A 19,432-nucleotide genomic window follows, 5' to 3' on the forward strand; every position below is an offset into this window, starting at 1 on the left:
GGTCTTTCAAACCATCCATGGCTAGTAGCCATGGAACTGGATAGCACAGATACCAGTGACTAGGCGGGAAAACCTCTAATGAACAGTGGGGGAACTTCAGCCTAAGTCTTTCAAATTGTTACCCAAATCTTATTCAGATTTAACTTTTTAAAAATATTGATTCTCTAAAAATTACATTGATGTAGAAATTCAGAAAGTTAAAAGGAAACTTTTGTACTCTGGTTTCAATATTTGCGTTATGATGTTGAGAACCCTCTGAATCTCACACTTTCTTCCTTGTCCCTATGGTTTCTGTGCGCATGTTGATTCTAGACTGGAGAGGGGACTTCTCTGAGCCCAGGCTCATCTTCTATTCTCTTTCATTGTACCCAGGTTTTCCTTAGTAGCACTTAGCATAATTGGTAAGAATATATTTATCTGCATACTTTTTATTTAAAACCTTATCTCCTATTAGAATATAAACTCCATAAAGTTAGAAATATATATCTTTTGTTTAATAGTGCCTAACAATAGTTAGTACTGCAAATACTTTGTGGTGGAGGGATTAAATCCAGGGCCTTATGCATTCTAAACAAGTGCTTACATCCCCAGCCCTTTTTATTTCTAGGAGCTTGCTAAGTTGCCTACCTGGCCTTGAACTTGAAATCCTACTGCCTCAGTCTCCTGAGTAGCAGGGAGGACAGGCACTCAGCACTACAAATACTTTTAAGTGAATAAATAAATTATAACCCTTAGGCCAAATGTTACAATGGCAACATGTAACTTATTTTGATTTTTTTCTATTCCATCCTCCCATCCTGAAACAAAATTACAGTCCATAAAAATGAATCTGAAATTGCACTAAGTAAACTCTAATAAAACATACCAGAAATTCCTCATCTGGGGAAAGGCACTCTATCGCCATATCCATCTAGCACCTGCTGTTTGGCAGACCCTTTTCTAGGTGCTAGGAAGACCCCCACCAACCTTAGATTCCAATAAGAGAGAAGTAGCTAATAAATTAATATAAAATATGTCAGATGGTACAAAACAAAGGAAGGCAAAGGGAATCTGGAGTGTAGGAATGAAAGGAGCTATTTATATAGTGCGGACAGGAAAGGTCTCTTAAGTAAGAGACTATTTGAAAACAAACATGAAGCCAGTGAGGGAGGTAAAACATGCAACTCTTGTCTGGGGGCAGGACACTTGAGACTTGCAAGTGCAAAGGCCCTGAGGTGAGCGTATACTAGTTGTGTTTAAGAAGCAACACAAAGACCAGTGAGGCTGAAGCAGCGAGTGCAAGGGGAGACCTAGCAGGAACTGAGGTCAGAAGCTAGTATGTGAAGGTCTTTGACTTCAAATGGAATAAAGGTCATGGGAGAAAATAAAATCATGTCACTGCTTGATGTGAATCACAGCATCGTTTCAAAGAAGTATCTGTTCTTAAGAGGACAGTGACTAGAAAAGTAAATAGTGTTCGATAAATACAGAGAAAAAAGAAAAATGTTATAGACTAAGAGAATCAAGGGCAGGTTTTACAATGCAGAAAGTGTGTTTTCAGGGCACTGGGTGACCCAGTTTGGATGAGTTGCTTTGAGGAGGAAATAGAACACTGGGAGGTGAGACTGGGGAGGGCCTTGAATTCGAGGTTAGGGTTCAGCTGCATTACACAAGACACAAGGAGTCAGTAAAGGTTTTCCAAACTGCACATGCATATACCAGGATCCAGTAGTCAGCAATAGTCCCGTAGCCCTGGACTAATTTCCTTTCCTATGAGTTAGAAATTTTGAAAGAGTCTTTCTAGAACTCATACAACATTTAAATAAGTCTTAGTAAATTTTCTTGCCATGGTTATAATCAAAGACACCTATACCTGCCAATTCGTATTTCTGATTATCCAAAGATAGTAAGCATTTTCTCACTACATTGATGTAGTTCTAACTCAAAGTAAATATAAAAAGATAGACTTGGATATAGATGTGAAATTTAATTTCCGTTAGGACGTTTTTAAACACAAAGCCCCTTGTGAGATCCACACACACCACCATCCCCGTTGATATCTATAAAGCCTGATTCTGGGAGTTTAGGGAGCCTATCTGGGAACTAGGGACCTGAGCTGTGTGGCAGAGGCTTCCTGGATTCATAGCCAGAAGGCTTGCCACAGTCGTGTCTCCATGTGGGATCAAGTCTACTTTGTGTTAAATGTTTTGGCAGCTTCTCCAACTCCTCACTCCATCTGTGGACACTATTGCAGCAGGGACCATCTGGTTACTAGGTGGACAATACTCCCTCAGCTTCCCTTGAACCAGAATTAATGTTCCCTTGATTGGCTAGTAGAAGCTTATTATAAAAAGAATACATCTTTTTCCTGCTTTTCTCCCTTATGTAATTATCTTTGAGAGTCAGTATTCACCCCCACTGAGACTGTGTTAATATCATGCAATCATCTTGAAGCCTACTTCTTGAAAACAAAGTCTCTAGACTGCAACCGATTATGTTGAACCATTTACCCATTCACTTATTTATTCATTCAATAAACACTTATCTAGCAAGACTGAGCAGGGCTAGGCTACCAAATGACCTAGGAAAACTTTCCCCCTTTTCAACACTATTATTATGATTCCTCTTTCCTTTCTTCAGTGTTCTAGTTTGGGCAATCATTGAGATGCAGCAAAGTGCAATGTTTAAAGCATTTTTTAAAACCATGATAGCTGCTGGGCATAGTAGCACACACCTATAATCCCAGCAACTCAAGAGGCAGAGGCAGGAGGATTGCAAGTTCAAGGTGAGTCTCTGCAACTTAGCAAGGTCCTCAGCAACTTAGTGAAACCCTATCTCAAAATTTAAAAAAAAAATTAAAGGGCTGGGTAAAACACCTCTGGGTTCAATCCCCAGTACCTAACAAATAAAACCATGGGAGCAAAGTATATATGATTAAGGAAATGGCTGTGGTTATATTCTAATCTGTCACTTATTAGCCTTTTCACCTAATCTCTCAGTCTTCTCGTACCCAGGTATGAAATGAGACTTGTAGTAGGTCCCATTTCATGAAGTGATTCTGAGAATCAGAAGGTTACTCTACATGAAGACAGGTAACAAGCACTGTGAAGGGGCTAGCTATTATTTTGTAAAGATGCTTCCAGTTTCGGATCTCACAGAGGTAACAGTCTAACAAACTCGTGATTTTATAAAGGAAAGTGTTTTAATTGACACAGTGAAAAGTTACCATATGACCCACTTTATATTTTTAATATAATAAAATATTCGTTATCAAATCACATAGAAGTATAGGCAGCTTGATAGATAATAGTCCAATTAATGTGGCTTGAAAAAATTAATATGAAAAAATGATGAACAGGATCTCAGTGATATTGATAAAATTGCACACTGAAACAGAATAATTAAAATGTGCCCTACTGAAACCAGTGCAGTGAGATTTTAATCGACATACTGACATTACTGGCATGATGAACCCCAAAGTCACTGAAGCCCTAAATAGAACATGTGTTGCTTACTCTTAATGAGATGGCATAAAAGTGAGTCATTATTCACCAAACCTGGTAGACTCACCCTTTCCATTTGTTGGCATCTCTCTTGGTAAATGGCAATTCAGATGGGATTCAGGGAAAGATGGGTGGTTTGTTTTGTTTGGGGGGAGTACCAAGGATTAAACTCAGGGGCACTAGACCACTGATCCACATCCTCAGCCCTATTTTGTATTTTATCTAGAGACAGGGTCTCACTGAGTTGCTTAGAGCCTTGCTTTTGCTGAGGCTGGCTTTGAACTCATGATCCTCCTGCCTCAGCCTCCCAAGCCACTGGGATTACAGACATGCATCCCTGTGCCCTGCCAAAATGGGTGGTTTTTACAGCATTGGATTATGAAATCCAGGGCTGGATTATTCATTGTTTGGCATTCAGGAAGCCAGTTGGACACACAAGCTGCAGAATCCTGCTGGGGCTGTCCTCTCAGCGAACAGCACCCCAAATTTCTTAGGAGTGAAAACCATCACAGGTGTTAGAATGGGAAAGACTCATTCCAAAGGTCTTTGGGGTTTAATCATTTCAAATTTCTTATTGTGCTTCTAGCTCTGAACATTGCCCCCTTTTGTTGAACATAATTATACTCAATTGTCATTTAAATAAGACATTGTTTGTGATTTTAACTGGGTTAATAATGTTTCTTCCTGGTGAGCCATAGTATCATCTAACCTACCAGCATAGAGGCACTTTGCTACTTGGAGTTTAGCATCTGATCAATTGTCCTGGATAGCAAGTAATGAGTCTTCCAAATGAAAAGATGCCATAAAATAAAGGATAGAAATGTGTTTACTATAGAAATAATGGAAAACTAGAGCTAACTAAATTGTAGCCTTAAATCTCTTATGTGTACATAAAGTAAAATGAGTTTTATATACCAGCTAACTCAAATTTATCTTCCATTTCATTTGTGCAGTAATTAAACTCTTATACTGGGTAATAAAAGAAATGGTAAAATTAACCTCTTTGGAAAAACGTTAAAGTGTGAATGTACAATAACTCTTCTTAGCTGTCTCATTACTTTCCCTTCATGAGCCTCTCATGTCATTATTCCAGAGAAGTTTATGCCTAGGAAAGGTGTTCACCAATAAAGTGCATTCGTTTCTACAATAGTCCCATGGAGAAGCTTTCCTAGTCTCCCAAGATGCCACCTCAGACATCTCAGCTCTGTACTTTGCCTTGACATTTGCTTTGTATCAGCTGATCATCCACTTGCCCTAATTTTCCATTTCAGTATATCAGCAACTTTTCACAATTAGGTACACGGTCTTCAGAAATGTTCCTCCAAGGACAGAGGCCTTTTGGCATGAACCATTTATTTTTAACCACTTTTAGCAAATGCCACTTCTCCAACCTCTCAGCCCACCTGATCAGGATTCCTTTCTGCTAATCTGCCCATCCAAAGTATAAAAGAAGAAGGAAGACCTATTTGAATGTGTAATGAAAACTTGACTTCTACTGAAAATGAAAAGATATGCTACCACTTTTGTATATCACATTTTTATTCTCCAGCCTTACGCTTATTTCATGTCATATTTCAAGGCAGTTTTTCTCAACTAACTTCTTACTCGCTCGTTGATACCAATACCGGAATCAGAACCAATTTTCTTCCCTGAGGGTATAATTGGAACATTAAACTCTATAGGCAGAAATAGCTGGAAACTAGGCTGTAAGAAAGAGCAACAGTTGTGACTGTCTGCAGCAGTGGAGTAACAGAGATCTTAGGAACTGAGGTAAAGGACCCCATGGCTACTAGCTCCACAGAAGAATTTGTCTAAGAATTGAGTTCTTGTGAGTAGGGACTAAAATAAGAAGCCAGAAGTACTTTCTCAATGAACAATGCTTTCCACCATATTGGACTCCACATTCTGTATTTTTTCACAGAATTGAATTTTAAATAGATCCTCCAAAGGCATTAGTTGAGACCTTGGTAGATGGTACATTCGCTTTGAATGTATAAAGAAAGGCACCCAAAAAGTTTGCAGCCCTGTGTCCTAGATGTTTGTCAACTAGCCTCAGACTCAGGTGATGACACTCTGTATTGCTTTCTGTTTCTATTTCACCCTATTAATTGTGCTTAGAAAAATGCCCCCTGACACTTATGCTGTGTATCTTGTTTAGCCCCAACAGCTGCAAAAGTACTGACCCCATGAACAGGCATTTCAAAGTGAACCAAGTACTGCACTCCAGTAAATGCAATAGACACTGCTCAGGGTGGGAATTCTCCATTACTCACAATGAAATCTGTGGGAGGATGTGTGCATGCAGACTAAATATGTCCCACCAAGGCCAGAAACTTAAAAAGGTATGTGTTGCTATATTACTCTTTAAAGTCTTCTCAATCTTCCTCCCCTGCTGCCTCCTCCTGATTCCAGCTCTTTTGCAAAGAAATTAAGAATGTAAATATACACGCTGAGTTAAAACACAACTCAGCTAAGTGCCAATTTAATTTGAGCATCTGAAAATGAGACATTCAGCTGTTGCAGTGGCCTCCTGCTAACTGTCCATTCGCGGTGCCTTTCTCTATAAGCTGACCCTGCCTGAGGAGCAGCAGGTGCATGTCCCTTGCCTTGCCAAGGACTCCATGTCCACAGCACTGAGTTGGGCCCCGCACTCAACAAAGCAGCACACAAGCACAGGTTTTCTGAACACCAGGTTGGGACCCAATTTTAGTGTGCCACAGGAGCCCCTGTAGAAAGGAACAAATGTCCATGAAAAATCCAGCTGGATCCTGCCAGAGCAGCTTTGGAGAAATCCCCATCTATGGAGGAGGAAGAGGGGCAGGAAGGGAACTGCGAGGCAGAGAGCTGGCCATCTTCCTGCCTTAGCAATTGTGTTGCTCAGAACATTCCCTAACCGTGTGTTCAAATGGAAAACAATTTTAAGAGCACCACACTGGAGGGTTTTGACCGTTGAATTTCGTTTTGATTCATTTGGTTTGGTTTGGTTTCCCAGGGAACTTTCATGGGTTCCCCCCGTGCATTATAAGAGAAGTCTAAAGCTCTGATCTAATCCCTAGTTCTTGGACACAGCTCATCCTTGTTTGGTGGTAACCCAACCTTCTTATCTGGCCTGGAGGTTACCTAGATTGAACTTTCTGAAATGGAAGATCCAAATTGCTTCCTCTTATCTCTTTGTGGTGCTCACTTCACTGTGAGATTTCCTATCAATACAGTCTCATTCCATGGACCGTGAGTATGGTGGAGAGGAAGGAGTTTTAGGGAAGAACTTGAATTGTCCTTAACCATGACCCCTGAATCCACTAAATATCCAAAAAATCTGAGGCGTCTGAACAACATGCTCACATGAGATGACCAAAAGTTTATAACTGCTTTGAGTTATACTCACAGGTTCTATGCCCTCATCTCCCTGATCATACAGGACTTGAGTTTTATTTTCAATAGTAATGACTGCCATTTGTGCAGCTCTTGAACCAATTTTCCGTGGAAAATCTACCTGGATCCTCTTAGGGCAGTATTGGAAACACTGACCTACAGGCAATGCGAGGAAAACATTATTTGATCCTATGAATAACCCTAGGAAATGGATACTATCCTTATCCATATACCAAAAAATTAATTTCATTAAGACTTTTCTCAGAGAGAGACACTTTAAAAGCACATCCCCCCGATATCCTATAACAATACATCTCTCACCCTCTCCTTCGACTTCTCTCTCTCTCTCTCTCTCTCTCTCTCTCTCTCTCTCTCTCTCTCTCTTTCTCTCTCCCTCTCTCTCTCTCTCTCCCTCTCCCCCCACTCCCCCATCTCTATCTCCTGCCCTCGCTCCCTAGCTTCCTCTTCCTCCCTCCCACCTTACACCCAACAATTCACAGTTTAGTAGTCCTAGTAAAAAAGAGTAAATAAGCAATGCTGGAGTTGAAGCTCAGTGGCGGAACACTTGCCTAGCATGTGTGAGGCACTGGGTTCTATTCTCAGCACTGCATAAAAATAAATAAATAAAATAAAGGTATCGTGTCCATCTACAGCAAAAAAAAAAAAAAAAAATTTTTAAAGTGAGCTTAATCTATATAGGCTGCTTTAACAACACCACCCTCTAGAGGCAAGAAGATAAATCATCTAGAAAATGTGTTATCATTTTCTCATTATTTTTTATAATAGCTTTCCTGAAAGCTAAATCAAAGGAAGAATGTGAGGAGTCCAGTAAATGTTCAGTAAAGACCCTTATGAAGTTAAAGCAAAAAGTGAGACTAGTTCTCAGGATTTTCTGTCTAACCTTCAGTGACCACAGATCTATTCCTGATAAACTTCCAAATAAACATGGGAGCCAAGACTTGTATGGCTGTCTGGTTTTACCATTGCTGTAGCATTTTACTTGAAGATAATTTTTTTTTCTTTTCCAGGCACCATACTGCCTGTGCATCAAGATCTCTCCAGTAAATCCCCACAACCACAACCATCAACTAAGGATTTTTCCTAGTAACACTTTTGATTGTAATCAGTATTCAACAGGCCACTTTTTAATTTTTTGATCTACATTTGTTTAGATACGCACATTTATCATTACTCCAGTGAAGGCTCACCTCAGAGCATCAGTTCTAAGTAACTGCCAAGGAACCATGAGTGTATGATAATTTGGTCTTAAACTTGGATAGTTCAGTATTGGGTAAGACTTCTCTCCATTACATAGTGTAAAGGAGAAAATAACACATCTAGAGTCACCAACAGAACTAAGGCTTAAACACAGACCTGACTCTAAAGCCCATGACAGTGTGTTTTTCAAAAAAGTAGACTGTGGCCTGCCTTGCTGTAGATCTGCTTATCAAAAATGTAGATACCTGGACCTCGGCAAAGAACCTTGAAATCAGGATTTCTGGAGGTAGATACCAGGCACCTGCATTTTTATCAAGTACCCGGGAAGCTGGAGGAGAATTACAATGTACAGAGTAACAAGGGGGGTGTCAGAGGCACATGTGACACTGACATTTCTGCTCAAATCACTGAGCAAACCCAGGATTTTAATGAATACTCAGAATGTTCAAGAAAGGGTCATAACAAGGAGCTTCTGCTGTCTCTGGCCAAGTGAGCATTAAATTTGTACTGTTTTCAGGTCTCCAAAGGGAACTTGGCTTATGGGTAAAAAGACAGGAGGGGGCAGGCATATAATAAAAATATAAAGTAATTTGTTGATTTCATTGAGGAAAGGTAAAAATCTTATTGTAGGTCCCAGCCAATGGCTGATCAGAAAAAAAAAAAAATAGGGCAGGAAAAAGGAAAAAAAAACTAACCCCAGTCATCACCCATTTTCCTCAGGCACTGAAGGAACATTGCCATCCAGTGATTAATTATAGCATTTCCTGTTACACAAATGCTTAACGGAAACGTATTTAAAAAAAAAAAAAAAACAACACTCCTCAATGAGGGTTAAATACTGTTTCTTCTCACAGTGGAAAATTGAACTAAGCACATTTCCCAAATAACCACATTCTATAGAAAATGCTAGAAGTGCTATTCATTTGAAAAGAGCACTTCCTGGAATCCATGGACCATTATTATTCTGCCACATTGGTGTTCAGGTAATTATAAGATGGATGTGTTTTTCTTCCACAGTCTCAGGAGGCCCAGGTGCTGAAACAATTGGCAGAGAAGAGGGAGCATGAGCGGGAAGTCCTTCAGAAGGCTTTGGAGGAGAACAACAACTTCAGCAAGATGGCGGAGGAAAAGCTGATCCTGAAAATGGAACAAATCAAGGAAAACCGTGAGGCTAATCTAGCTGCTATTATTGAACGTCTGCAGGAAAAGGTAATCACAACACAGGTCTGAGCAGATAGGTGCTTTCATGTGCCACGCAATTGAATGAATCCCACAAGTGTGAGCACAAAGACTTAGTCCAAATTTGCTGCATGTACTAGGACAACTTGACCCCATGAGGAGGGTCTCAGAGTAGTGTTGCCTCAGCTAAGGACTAAAACATAGTAGAGAAAGTGGGACACCCACATTAACACTGAAATTTTTAAAAATTGTCCAGTGATGAATGGGTTCTGTGAGGCAAATTCATGCTTTTCAAATGTGTCTGTCAAACCTTAAGAAATAAACTATTGAGCTCTGGGGTTATAGCTCAGTGGTAAAGCGCTTGCCTAGCATGTGTGAGGCACTGAGTTCCATCTTCAGAACCACATAAAAAAATAAATAAATAAATTAGAAATAAACTAGTGGGAAAATATTAAATTGGAAATATTACACATTTAATATAGTAATGTTATATTAATATATAATGCTAATGTATATTTCATTTAGTTAATATGTATTTACTAGAAATATTAAGTCAGGAAAGGCCAGGATATTTGTGTACACTGGTAAGACCATTCTCTACATTTTGGGAAATCTACACAGAAAACTGACGTGTAATAACATTGGATGGAACCACAGCAAAGGGGAGGTAATAGTGGATGTTTGGTTCATCAAGTTCTGCCATCCTGCTGCCTTGCTCCTCAGCCATCTGCACATATACTCATACCAATTAATTAATCAGCATGAGCGGTGCTGGAAATCCTCTGAGAAATGTTTTCTCTTTCTATTTCATAGGCTCTATGCTGTCTATACCCCACCTCACCTTCCAAAAAACCTTTCCTTTGAAAATGTACAACATAACTATGAGTAATTTAGCTTTCTCCAGTTCCAAACATTGGGTTAAGCTCAAAACATAGGAACTTAGAGAAAGATGCCCCAATTCTTTTCTGAGTAGTCACCCTCCTGGCCAGTACTGAGAACTGTTAGATGTGAGGTTCTGAGGATACAGAGAAAAACAGGACAGTCCTGTTGTCATAGTGCTGAGAGTTTAGACAGATCCACTTCCTGTTTTTTTTTTAATATTTCTTAGGAAGCTTCATGTCTCCTATCAGAGTTGGCCCATCTCATTAAATGTCCAGGCAGCCTTATTTGGAAGTACTGAAGTCTTTCACTCCTGTTCTCTGACTACAGATTCAGACTAAGAGAAAGGACATTAAGCATAAAATCCTTTAATAACTGTAATTTCAAGGTTTTCATGAGCATCTGTGCTTTTAAGAAATTTTTGTAAGTTTTGCCGGGGAAAGGGTGAGACATTGAGGCTACTGGGACGTGAGCAGGAGCCAGAATAGCCACTAGATGACTCAGCCACAACCTGAAACTTGAAATGGAAATATTTATTTATATGCCAGTGTTTCCAAACTCTCAGAACTACATCATCTTGTTTTCCCCAAATGAGTCAGGTCAGGATTTGAAGGAAACAACAGAATTTGGCTCTCAGCAGGTTACTGTATAGTGTCAAACAAATACTATGTACAGATGAGAAAAGTTCATTTGCTAAAACATATTCCTCTGACCTTGAACTAGTCAGTCTTCCCCCAGTTATCCTCAATTCACACTTTCCTAAAGAACTAAGGAAATTCTTGCTTGGCCAATGTTGGTACCATGGACAGCAGAGAGTCACAGTATGCTCTGTGTGCTATACCAGTGACTCACTTTCATTTCATATTCTAGGCCCAAATAAAAATCAAGTGTAGTTTCTTGGTATGGCATATGCTGATTTTATTCCAGCATTCTCAATTACACCTCTAGTATCCAATGCAAAATTTTCACCCACAGTCCAGGAGCATTATTTTCTTAAAGCTTACCCTTCCTGATGTAAACTATAAAATTGCTCATAAAATTTGACATTTTAATCAGTATTTCCAGAAGTACTATATTTAAATAGACAATTTTTTCCTCCATTTTTTAAGTGTTCAGTATCTGGAATCATTGTGGGGAGTTAAAAAGAAAAATATATATATATTTGTAATATAATATATAATATTTATATGTGTAATATAATATATAAATGTATATATGTATACATTATATATGTATATCATATATAATATGTATAAACATATATTTTTATATAAAATATATTTTATATATAAATTTACATATATACACATTTCTTTTTTAAAAAAATATTTATTTTTTTAGTTGTAGTTGGACACAATATCTTTATTTTATTTATGTGGTGCTGAGGATCAAACCCAGGGCCTTGCACGTGCTAGGCGAGCGCTCTACCACTGAGCCACAACACATTTCTTTTTAACTCTCCTCAATGATTCCAGTATGCAGCCAGCCTTGAGATTTGTGGTTTGTAGCCTTTTCTGATTTTAAATCTCAGCTATCAATATTCTATCCCATGGTCAAATAATGCAGCCAACATCATTTCTAGAACCTCATTTTTTCTGGTATTCCATAACTAAAAAGACACTTTTTAAATATAATAGGATATTTGACCACTATCAGCCAACATCTTTTATCTCTTCAATAAAGTAGAGATATTTCTTAGAAAGTAAGAAAATAAGTTCCATTTGATATATTTTAAATAGATTGTAGATTTGGTGCAAAATTGTTGCATATTGTATCTGTATAGATTAAAACTACTAAGTAGTTTTTTGTATATACAAAAACTATTAAGTTTTTTGTCATGATCACTGTCTAACCTTTTGTTTAAACAAAATCATCTTATGAAATTAGAAATTTAAAAGATCAATAATAATGCTGGAAAATGTGTAAAACTTACCATATAGCATAAGCTCTTCTGAAATCTGCCACATTAAATGATGATTACTTCAGAAATGACACCTATTAATGAGTTAATTCTCCAATGAGTATTTATGAAATCCCTACTATATGTTTAGGAACCTGAAAGGGAGTGTAACATCAAAAGATATTTACCATCTCTTTCCTGATGCAGGTACCATAAAATACATCACTAAATAGCATAGATAACTATTTAGATATTAGAGAAGAAGACAATGTGTAATATGGTCCAATCCAGTCAGTAAAGACTTAGGTGCTGAAGAATATCAGTGTAAGCGAATCCACATCAAGGCTGCCATACCAGGAAAAACAGCTGTTCTAACAGCAGGAATGATTAGAGAGATACTTTCTTCTTTCCCTAACACGACCCTTCCTCCCTTGAAACACTTCACAGTGTACTGCCAGAAATTCTCCCCTGTCCCAACTTCCTACCCAACTTATAATTATCATAATAAATACCAACAGAGCAAGAAAGGTAAATCACCTAGACAAGCTTGGCATCTAATTCACCCTATCCAACCACAAAGGATGGTACCTAGAAAAATAAAAGACGTGATCTCAGGGTAATTGGTAATTTCACTTCTAACAATCTACCAAGTGCCAAGCAAAAGCCTTCTAGCCATTGTTCTGATGAAAACAGCATCACATAATATAATATAGCTTAAAATGATAAAAATAATATTCTTGTTCTCAGGGAATTAAATGCTGTGGTTCTTTTCCTATGAGTGATTCTGATAGAACTCTCTGGGCATAGATTTCAACCATTCTCAATTTGTATCTGTTGTAACCTTTCGTTCTTCTCATCTGGCTGGTATTTTTTTTTTTTTTTTTGTCATTCTGATTCACAAGTGCACGTGTGAATGGTGGTATAGCCATTGAACATGTGATGAGTGAATAATGAAAGGGGAAAGGAGATTAAAATTAACCTTTATCCATTGCTCACTGTAGGCCAGGCATTTTTTGCATTTACTGACACATTTAAGCCAAACTATGCTGAAAGAAAATACTGTTAGTATCACCATTTCACATCTAAGGAGCCTTATAAAGGTTAAGCCATTTGGCTGAGGTGACAAAGCTAAGTAGATTGCAGAGTCTAGACCAGACTGTGTATCTTTGACTCCAAATTTTTATACGAAGCTAAAGCTACTATTATTTATTGAGTCATCAAACACTGCATTTATATAAGCAGTCCCGGCACAAGGACTAGAAGTTGCATTCCATGGCTACCCATGACCCCACAGCCACCATCATCTTGATGTTTGAAATGGGAGCTTTCTGGGCTCTCATGACTCACCCTTGACCTCTCTTTCATTTTAAAGAAAGATTCTTGATGACATCAATATCATTTTGCACTTAAATAGACTCAGTAACAAATTTCACAGGTAGGATTAAAACCCTTGGTCATGTCGTTCAAGCCCCTTGATTATATTTGATACTTAATGAAATTAAATGGACATTAAAAGACAAAGAAAAAAAAAAGAGATCTCATAGTTCTTACCTTTCAGTGGAGAAATCTACTAAACTTCATTTCTGGAGGACCAGAATTTTTCCTAAACTGACTTTAAGACATTTTTTCATATAAGAAAAATAGTTACATACAATGCAAAAATACTATCTGTGACACTTTCCTCTTACTAAAGGGAGAAAAAAAGGTTAATTACAGAAACCTTGTAAATTTAGATGTTTGGGTCTGCCTAGCTGAGAGGTTCTAACAGTGCCTGGCCAATTTTAGGAGCCCAATAATGAAATGAGTATTATCAAAGAACAGTATTCTGAATGAGCTTCATGGAGCCCCCAAACTGCCTTAGGAAACTCTGGACTACAGGTTTTCTAATAATAACAGTTTACTGATAAGAAAAGCAGATGATGCTAACAATTGCATGTCCCCCATATCTCTGCTTTTGGTTATCCTACATGTTGATGTAAAGTCGTATTAACATTTCATGAATACATATTTAATAATTGGAATGTAATGTTTTCAAGTAATAGATTGATTAGCAACTTAGAAAGATGTATCTAAATTTCCTTTTTTTCATGTTATCTAAAGCTCACAGATTATTTTGTTTTTCCCTATGGCAAAATTCATTTCTTTGCAACCAATTTTGAGTGTAATTAAAAAGTGCATCTTAGAGGAGATTAGTAATACTAATTATAATGCTTCCTTTTATGAAGTTGCATTAATATGAATCTCTAAGCTTGAGGCTTTGTGTTTTTCTAGCATAGTAATGGTCTAGGCTTTTTCTCAATTTTCCTAAGAACTCGGCACTCAATAATTAGTCTCTTTTTCCATGAGAAAAAAAAAATTTTGCTGCATCTTTTCCTTATAATAGCAGAACAGAAACAAGAATCAGCTGCATCCATGCTAATTTCCCTAGAGTCATTTCCAAACAGGACTTAATTTCTCTATACATGTCTCTTCCTTTTCTTCATGGTTTTTGAAGCTTATTTAAGCCAATTAGATAAAACTGCTCTGAAACTGTCCCTCTAGCATCAAAGTCCTCATTCCTCCAATTATGTATCATTGAAGGAAGGGTAGAGTCTATGAATTTTTCTTCTAGAATCTAGAGTGGAAAAGACTCATTTTCCTTCACTCCTATGCAACTGTCACCTCACACTAACCCTGAGATTGTACAGCAGTGGCTAGCGAGAGTGGACTGTAGAACTGGGGTCTCTGGGTTTGGATCTCAGCAGTGGTTAGCGAGAGTGGACTGTAGAACTGGGGTCTCTGGGTTTGGATCTTGTTAGTTAGGTGAACTTCGGCAAGTAATGTAACAAGTAATGTAGTTTCTTCACCTGTAAAGTGGGGATGATAATAGAGTCTATATGATAGGATTGCCATGAGGATTAAGGAAATTGATAAAAGTAAAGTCTGTGTTAATATACACCTGATACATATTAAGAGCCTAATAAAAGCTCAGTATTATAAAGAATATTATAAACATATAATCCTTGAAGTGAATGGAGTTTAATGATAAGATTTACTTTATATCTGTTCAATGTCATTGTCCCTGAACTAAAGGAAAATACAGAACCTCAAGAAATTTCTGTAACTTTGAGGAGGTGGGAAAGCAGTATAAACAATATTCTAAATAGAATAATAATAACACTACTAATAACTAACATTTTTATAAGTTCAGTTTAATACACACTTGACATGTGTTATATGGAAAACAATATGCTTATAATCATCCAATATAGAACCATGTATTTAAAAAATACTGGATCCACCTTTCCTCCATCAGTTTTCTCAGAAGTTCAGTTCAAGGCTAGTGCCTCCATTCCTTGTGAAAATAAACACCCACCAGTCCTGGGTTATGTGCAAAGCACTCTGTTAGTGGAACAGAAATGAAAAACAAAGGACAGACCCTCAGTGAACCTGTAGTCAACTATAACAGATGAGACAAGGACAGGAATGCTCTCAAGTTTACTTATGCCACAGAAAAGGAAATACTGCTTTATGCAGGTGTTCACATAGAAGGTAAGATTACATTAACCTATGGTGTCATGAAAATCTTCATGGAGAAAGGGTCAGCTGCCACAGGGCTTAAAGAGTAAGGTCACAATCCTGGCCAGTGGCGCTGGAAGACTAAGAATCTCAAGCATGAAAATACAATTTCATTAAACAGAAACATCATGTAGGTGTAGGGGTGGGGGAATGGAGCTAAGACTGGAAAAGTCATTAGACAAGTTATAAAGGGAACAGGTCAAGAGTTTAGAAAACAATGTGAAAGTTCTTATTCCTGGATCAAATCTTTCCAAAGTGTCCAGAAGCAATGATAAAGACCTAAATATTAGGGAAGAGAAAATGCACCATTAAAAACACGATAGATAAAGCAAGCCGGGCATGGTGGCGCATGCCTATAACCCCAGGAGCTCAGGAGGCTGAGGCAGGAGGGTCATGAGTTCAAAGCCAGTCTCAGCAATATCAAGGCGCTAAGTAACTCAGTGAGACCCTGTCTCTAACACACAAAATAGAGTTGGGGATATGGCTCAGTGACCGAACGCCCTTGAGTTCAATCCCTGGTACTTCCCCCAAAAAATTCTAAGACAACCAACAATTTGATATTTTATTGCTATTCTCTTGATTTACACAGAATTCATTATATTCAAATTTCTCTTAAGTCATATGACTGTTTGGTCATGGTTTAAACCAAAAGAAAAAAGAAACAGTTTCAAAGGTGCTGTAAGTCTTGTAAAGTCCTCTAATATAACATTTCTCAGTGCCCACATTTTCCCTTCTTGTGAAATGAAAATTTACACAGGTAGACCTCAAACCCGGGCACTTCCAGCCACGAGTTCATTATGCAGAGGATGGAGCAGGCCATCCTGCTCTGTGTGGACCACACGGCACGGCTCTGTGACGTTCTGTCCCTTCTGTGTTTTCTAGGAGAGGCATGCCGCGGAGGTGCGCAGAAACAAGGAACTCCAGGTGGAACTGTCTGGCTGAAGACATGGAGGGTATGGCACGCCCCACCGATAGTAAATCCCCCTGCCTATATTATAATGGATCATGCGATATCAGTATGGGAAATGTATGACATGGTTTAAAAAGAACTCATTATAAAAAAAAAAAAAACAGAATCAAAAATAAAAAAAAGTCAATGCGGTCTCTTTGCAGAATGTTTTGCTTGATGTTTAAAAAATACCTTGGATCTTATTTTGTAAATACTTACATTTTTGTTAAAAAATACAAGTATTGCATTATGCAAGTTATTTCATAATCTTACATGTCCTGTAACAGGCTTTTGATGTTGTGTCTTTCCACTCAAATGGATTTGCTAGGTCTGTTCTTTTTGAAGCTCCCCATGTCTTAACTCCATTCCCTGCCCTTTTCATTCTAACAGAAAAATGAGGTCAGTAGACAGTCTATGGTGCTAGAAACCCACCATTGCCTAATGACCTAGGTGGCTTGTAGTCTCTGAGCTTGACCAAGACCATACCCAGACCACAGGTATTGACTCCACATGAACCTCCACATTTGTTTGCTCATAATCTACTTACTGCCTATAAATTATAAACCAGGCTAAGAAAAACCATCAGTCATAGCATTTACTTCTGCTTCTCCTGGATTATGTGCTACAAATGTGCTTTGGCTTTAGAAAGGGATGGATGAGAAGACAGATCTGAGATCAATCCGGGTAGAAGCAAAAAAGTTGAAACTTTTGAAAGTGCTGAACACAAATCCACATCCGAATGGTCCAAGCAGCCGCAAAATCGCTCTTCATAAAGTGGGCTGACTTCTCTAGTTTAAGTTCTTTTGATGGAATGAATTAATTAATGTGTCAGGTGGCTTATTTGTGGATGCCATGATTGATGATGTTCATTTTAAGCTTTTACCTATAGTACAAGTACATGATGCTACTGAATATTTTTCCTCTTGGAAACTGTGAGCTGGTTGTTGCTTTCAAACACAAACTAAATCAAAAACACTGCGGACTTCCACTCAAGCTGGTCTTTCTTCCCCAGTGTGAGGCAATCCTGCCTATTAATAAAAATTTTAAAAAAGAAAAAAAAATCACTCCATCTGTGAAGCTGATACAGTCATAGGGGGCTAGGCAGGGCATTTGTGCCAACTAAGAATCACCAGATACCCACCATAAGTACCTATCGCAGTTTTGAAGTCGTTTCTCCCCCAACTCCCACCTCCCAACTCCTGAAGGTTGCTGCCTGCATATATACTCTTCATTAGTGCTATTTTCCTGTATGTCATTGTGAGCAAGCTGTGATTAATAAAGAATTGGAGTTCTGTGAACTAATAAAGGTTTGGTCTGTTCACTTGCCCCTAACACCTTCTAACCCTGGAGTTCCATTTTTAAAAGGGTAGCCATTGGATTGGATGCTCTCAGAAGCAAAGAGACAGTACTAAGCTGGAGGGAAGCCAGGACACTACTGACCCCTTCCCTTCTGCAGCAAGGGGCCACTCCTCTTTGCCCCTCCCAGGGACAGGCCCCCAGGTGTCCGAGTCTTCAACCTCTTCTCCTTAACTACATATAGGCTGAAGGATAAACTAAAGCTCAGATTGATAAAGCCAAGGAAGAAAGCCCCTCTCTGGGTACTGGAAGTTTCCAGGCACCTTCCCAGATCCTCTTCTGTCACCCACAGGACACCTCCCCCTGCCTGGGCCGTCTGTTAAAATGTGATTTCTCTGCCATACTGCTGCATTTTGTACTGCCAATAAGCACATTGCACACACGGACACAGAAGGGTCCTGTCACTGGCCCAGATGGATCTTGCAGGACCAAAGGAACAACATCCAGTTTTAACAGAACGTCGTAAAGGATAGAAACCACTCAGATTTATGAATAAGCAAATTGGGTTATTATCCCCAGGACCACTAACAAGCCAAGTGTAACACTGAGGCCACCTGGTCTCTAAGTCAAATATCCTTTAATATCTGTCAGAATCTAACACTGCAACAAATGAGACAAATGCCTTAGAATATCAGCGCTTCAGTTTAGCATGAAATAGGCTCTATTTCCACAATGATTTATATAAATCAGTCCTAAAAACATGATTTTCCTTGGGCCAGACCCTGTGTAAATCCCTGGGAACATGAACATGAATGGTCATCAGCTCATGGTCTAGTAGCTTATTTTGGCTCTAAAACAGAAAACAGGGCCGTATTGGTCAGTCCATGCAGCGTATGATGGAAAGCAGATCACTGCCATGAAGCTTTCTAAAATATTAAAAATAATTGACAGACCTCTCGTACTACTGTGACCACCCTGAACTGCAATCACGGACCACTCCAAACTGCTTCATCTCCAGTCTTCCCACCACTTTACACCAGCTAATTCTAAGTGAAGAAGCAAAGACATGGAGAGCTAAATAGTTTGTTCCAGGCAACAACCACTTCTCATGATTTTTTTCCTCATCAGCAGACCACTCCCAAGACTCACGTCTCTGGTAAGGACGAATTATGTCTATGAAGCTCCCTAGACCAGCCCTCCTCAAACTTGAGCATGTCTCAGGGTCATCTGGAGGGCTTATTAAAAGCAGATTACCGACCTCTAACTCTAGATTTCTAATTCCTGAGGTCTGTGCCAAAGCCTGAAAATATGATGCTAGTACACTCACCTGCTATGGACACAGAAACTGACCCAGCATGTGACTTGCAGTGGCTATCTTAACAAGGGCACCTTGATCAGTCAGACCATGTTCCATGCCAGATGGAGCATAAACAGAAACTCATTCAAACTTATTCAAAAAGTGGAAGTAGAAGAAATCTAAAAAAGAAAGAAATGAATAACTATACTTTGCAGGATACTGAAACAAAGAAATAATCAGGCTAGGGACTGGGCAGTGCTAAGAAGCATGTGAGGTCAGGGAACAACCGTCTGGCGCCTTTC

At 38.7% G+C, this 19,432-nt stretch overlaps 1 protein-coding gene across 1 annotated transcript in view; it reads left to right on the forward strand.

Moving 5' to 3' along the window:
* STMN2 (stathmin 2) overlaps positions 1 to 16,781 on the forward strand; it is a 51,475-nt gene extending 34,694 nt beyond the window's left edge. Inside the window, exons 4-5 of the mRNA XM_081266275.1 lie at positions 9,090 to 9,281; positions 16,471 to 16,781. Coding sequence (XP_081122401.1) covers positions 9,090 to 9,281; positions 16,471 to 16,530 — 252 coding nt within the window. The 3' untranslated portion in view covers positions 16,531 to 16,781. The remainder of the gene's footprint in view (positions 1 to 9,089; positions 9,282 to 16,470) is intronic.
* Positions 16,782 to 19,432: the final 2,651 nt, after the last annotated feature.

The sequence above is a fragment of the Spermophilus citellus genome, assembly GCF_964194105.1.
Source record: "Spermophilus citellus genome assembly, chromosome: 14".
Classification (NCBI taxonomy): domain Eukaryota; kingdom Metazoa; phylum Chordata; class Mammalia; order Rodentia; family Sciuridae; genus Spermophilus; species Spermophilus citellus.